At 44.4% G+C, this 4,079-nt stretch overlaps 1 protein-coding gene across 1 annotated transcript; it reads right to left on the reverse strand.

Moving 5' to 3' along the window:
- Positions 1-421: 421 nt before the first annotated feature.
- LOC103219986 (lithostathine-1-beta-like) lies at positions 422-2,801 on the reverse strand. Its single transcript, XM_038007679.2, has 5 exons — positions 2,738-2,801; positions 1,974-2,092; positions 1,541-1,677; positions 698-810; positions 422-495 (listed from the first exon to the last, which is right to left on the reverse strand). The coding sequence occupies exons 1-5, from the start codon at positions 2,799-2,801 to the stop codon at positions 422-424; spliced, it is 507 nt and encodes a 168-aa protein (XP_037863607.2).
- Positions 2,802-4,079: the final 1,278 nt, after the last annotated feature.

Genomic DNA, 4,079 nt, shown 5'->3' on the forward strand with positions numbered 1-4,079 from the left:
TCTCTGACACTGGGTCCATGGAACTATGTGGGTGGTGAGTGAAATCCTTATCTTCTTAACATTGTCATAAGCCAGGACACCATATGTTCATAAACCCTGGAGTCCAACATGCATGATATGTGGACAAAGTTTTTAAAAGTGAATGGGCCAAAGCAAACTCTAGAGTGCTACAATCACTCCCATCCCAAGTACCCAGGCATTAGGTGGGGAGATAGCAGACACACAAGACAGCCCCATGGGGGAAACATGTTTATTTTTACTGTTTAGGGCTCCAGAGATTGAGTTAGGTAAAGATACTAAAGGTCAGTGATGAAAATTCAGCAGAGAAGAGATGTCCGGATTGATTTCGAGAGAGATGGTTCAGTTTAATACTTTTACTCCATAGTAACCGGTAGACCAATTCTAGACATCCATTTTACAATTACCTCCAGTATTTGAACTTGCAAACAAAGGAGAACTTCTCCTTACAAGAATCTTCCTTCCATTTCTTGAATTCTATAAGCCAATGAGAAGATTCAGGCTGAGGGGACCAGAATGTGTTACCCTCCTGGCTGCAGGACTCAGCAAAAATAAAGAGGAAACACTTCTCCATTTCCTGAATGAAGAGCTCACTCTTCCTCTATCCCAGTCCCCAGGTTGATCCTCAGAGATAAATAGGAAAGGATGGCAATAAGTGTGTGGTTTCTGTACCTCTTACCTGAACTTGGAGTCAGGCTAGCACAGTAGGCAGTATTGGCACAGCTTGGGGCTCCAGTGTCCCAGGATTTGTAGGAGACCAGGGACCCACTGCTCCAGTGCCAGTGGCAGTTCTAGATGGGGAAGGGCCAGAACAGGGGCAGACGTGACTCAGAAAGAGATGGAAACACCTGGTTTGTGTTCACACTCAGAAACAGGTCAAGACTATAAGACAAGAATAAACCTTCCTTTTTCTCTAAGTGTCATATTATTTCCTCCACATTTTCTCCAAGCTGCTTCTTTCCTGGAATGTTCACCTACCTCTCTGTGTCCTGCCAAACATTAAGTGTTCTAAATTTGCCGTGGAGAACCATGAAACCTCATTATCGAAACTGGTTCCTGGTTTTTCTTTCCTGAGGCCCCAAAAGTTCATATCCAGCATAGCATTAAATGGCCATTAGTTGTTGATATATTATTTATATCAACCTTGCAGTTCCCGATTGCCAGCAGTAGATTCTCCTCCTCTACTCTTTTTTTCTATATGGTCTACAAAAGTCTCTTCTATAACACAGATGATAATACAATAGATAAGAGGTACATAATAGATACTTAAAGATGCTACCCTAGAAGTAGACAGAATAAGTATATCTGTGAATGCGTGAAACACAGAGGAAATTCAGCCTTAAGCTTATCTCTAAGAACCTATAGAGAACTGAACCTTAATATCCTTTATGTTATAGGATTTATAGAGAGGTTGCTTTTACCATAATATGGTAAAAACTGGTGCTTGAGGAGCCAGACGTCGGATCTCCATCTTCCCTCTGGAACTTGATAATCAGAAGGTAGAAGATGCAGCAGACTGAGCCGGTGGGGGTCATAGAGGCCAATCCAGACATTGCCATCCTTGGCGCCACTCTCTTTAATCAGCGAAGCCACAAAGGCAACCTCAGCCTGAGTGAGGACAGATACCAGGTTACCCGAATTCATGTTGTGGCAGTAGAGCTGTTGCAGAAGAAAATGGAGCACTCAGTGATGGAGGAAAGTGTAGGAGACATATTGAGCCCTCCCAGAAGATCTGTCAGTAAAAGGACAGCACAGAAATGTCCCTGATGATGCTGTCACTGACCACTGGCATCTCTGTGCTGAATGACGGGACAAAGTAGATTGGAAAGTTTTGGGCTGATGATCGGATAGGGAGGGGTCTGGTCTCATCTCATATCAGCCACTGAACACACTGGAGAGTGGCAGCTTCCCCTCCCTTCATGAGCCTCCCTTCCTACACTGCTGTCCTTACTCACATCTGCATCAACCCAGGTCTCAAGGTCTTCATTAAAGTAGTAGCAGTAGGAGCCATAGGCATTGGTGCCTTCTGGGCAGCTGATCCGGGCCTTGGGCAACTCAGCCTGGCCCTCCTGTCCTGGGAAAAGAGACAATTAAGAAAGACCCTCAGGGCAAGGGAAAGGCTAAAAGATGAGGTAGGAGCTTCTGAGGATTCTTTATAGGAAGAGAAGGATGCTATAGGTCATGAAGCGATCGGTCACAACTGCCCTCCTGCATCTTACCTATATTCTCTCAAGATGTTTTTGCTCAAGACAAGAGCACACAATGAATAGGCTCATGAAATGAACCTGTTCCCATTGTCCCATTGTCCCTTTTGCATATGGGGCTCAAGCTTTTTCTGCCTCGAAATACTCAGGCTTCTGCCTTTCTTAAGCCTGTCCAGTTTCTCTACACCCAAAGCTCCCCTCAGTTCCCCTTCCATGAATGACTATCTGCATACAGACATCCCCAAACCCCCCATCATGAGTAGTGTTAATATGATAAACCAATGCCACCTGCAGTGCTCACTGATAAGGGGTCATTCTAAGTTCCATCTCTAACTCCCTAATGAGGTGAGGATGTTTTTGAATGGGATGAGATCAGCAATAACTATCACTGAACAACACAAAACAACCCCTGAACTTGACTCTGCTTTTTCTCAAGTGAACTCATATGCATGAGGATGGAATGAAGGCTTCAGTGCTGGGGTTGTGGGAGGTGTGTATGCGGAAAAAAATCTCACCTTGGTTCAGAGACAGGAACATCAGGCAGGAGATCAGCATGAAGCATGAGTTGGTCTGAGTCATGCTAAGCAGCAGTGAATCTCTTGCTTAAGGAGCAAATCAGCAATCTCTGTAAGAGAACACAGGGAAAAGGGTTTGAGAGAATGAGAGCAGAGCACCCATTACCTTCCTTAGATCCTCCTCTGAATTCCTGACAGCAGGAAGGTCCTCTGAGATATTACATTCCCGTATATTTCTCTTGAGAATCTGGAAACTATACAAACTCAGTAACCCAAAATAACTTTGGCTCCTACTGAGGCTTTGTTACTGCTAACACCTCTTGGACAGATAATGCTGTATCTTCCCCAAGATTTTAGATTACAGCCCTTGTGAAAGGTGCTCTTCTCCTGTAATGCCCACTTACCTGTTAGCTGAATCTGAGGTGGTTTTTCAGGCCAGGTAATGATAGAGATTTATAACAGGGTCTGAGAGAAGAACCACAGTATTTAAGCCAGGGGTGGAGCAAGGAGTGAGAGACAGCGATCCTACACAGGGCATTGACAGTAAGAGATTCTGGCATCAAGAGGAGCTCTTCCTGGCATATCCTGGGAATGGCCACAGATGAAGTCCTTTCCCCCAAACTAGAAAACTTTCCAAGTTCAAGGCAGACTTTGCCCTTGCTCAGCAGAAACCGGATGTACTATCCTGTAGCCCTGAAGATCCAGCAAGCAGCTGAGACCTTCCAGGAATCTTGGCAGCTGTTATACAGACTAGGCCAGCAGTAGTAGAGGCAGGCAGAGTGAGAACCTGGAACAGGGCCGTCTTTGAGACACAGAGATAAGGGAGCTGCTGAATGGTTAGGGAGCATCCCTGTTGGGGGCAGTGGGAAAAATAGAGTTTAAAATATTGGTAACTTAATTGACTTATCCAATACCGTACTATGAAAGAAAATGGAGCTAAAACTCAATTCTTGTTTTTTTTCTCCTTTGTATTCTAGTATACTGTTTTGTTTTTGTTTTTGTTGTTGTTGTTTGCTCATTTTGGTCTCTGAGCACCCTCCCACTTGCAGGTTCTGTCAGTCCATGTATGGTCAGTCCTTCTGTACTGTCCATTTCCTGACAAGACCACTGCCTGCATCACCCTGTTATAACCTTCATGTACTTCTCAAACCATTCATGCATTTCAATTTTGACTGTCCCACAAGTAGCTGAAAAGCCCACACTTTTCTTCCTCTGTTGAGCACACTTTTAAGAGGATCAAGATCACTCTATCTTTTGCAAAAGGAGCTCCAGGTTCTTTCTAAGAATCTCCCTTATTGGATTTGCTGGTTTGCCTTCTGATCCTACCATCTGGTAGAATTTC

The sequence above is a fragment of the Chlorocebus sabaeus genome, chromosome 14, assembly GCF_047675955.1.
Source record: "Chlorocebus sabaeus isolate Y175 chromosome 14, mChlSab1.0.hap1, whole genome shotgun sequence".
Taxonomy (NCBI): Eukaryota; Metazoa; Chordata; class Mammalia; order Primates; family Cercopithecidae; genus Chlorocebus; species Chlorocebus sabaeus.

What these genes read in the sequence shown, in the direction of transcription:
- LOC103219986 (XM_038007679.2), bottom strand. Translation starts at nt 2,801, where the DNA reads ATGACTCAGACCAACTCATGCTTCATGCTGATCTCCTGCCTGATGTTC. An exon ending in GTTCCTGTCTCTGAACCAAG is followed by an intron (nt 2,093 to 2,737) that starts GTGAGATTTTTT and finishes CTCTTTTCCCAG; the next exon opens with GACAGGAGGGCCAGGCTGAG. An exon ending in GGCCTCTATGACCCCCACCG is followed by an intron (nt 811 to 1,540) that starts GCTCAGTCTGCT and finishes CTTCCCCATCTA; the next exon opens with GAACTGCCACTGGCACTGGA.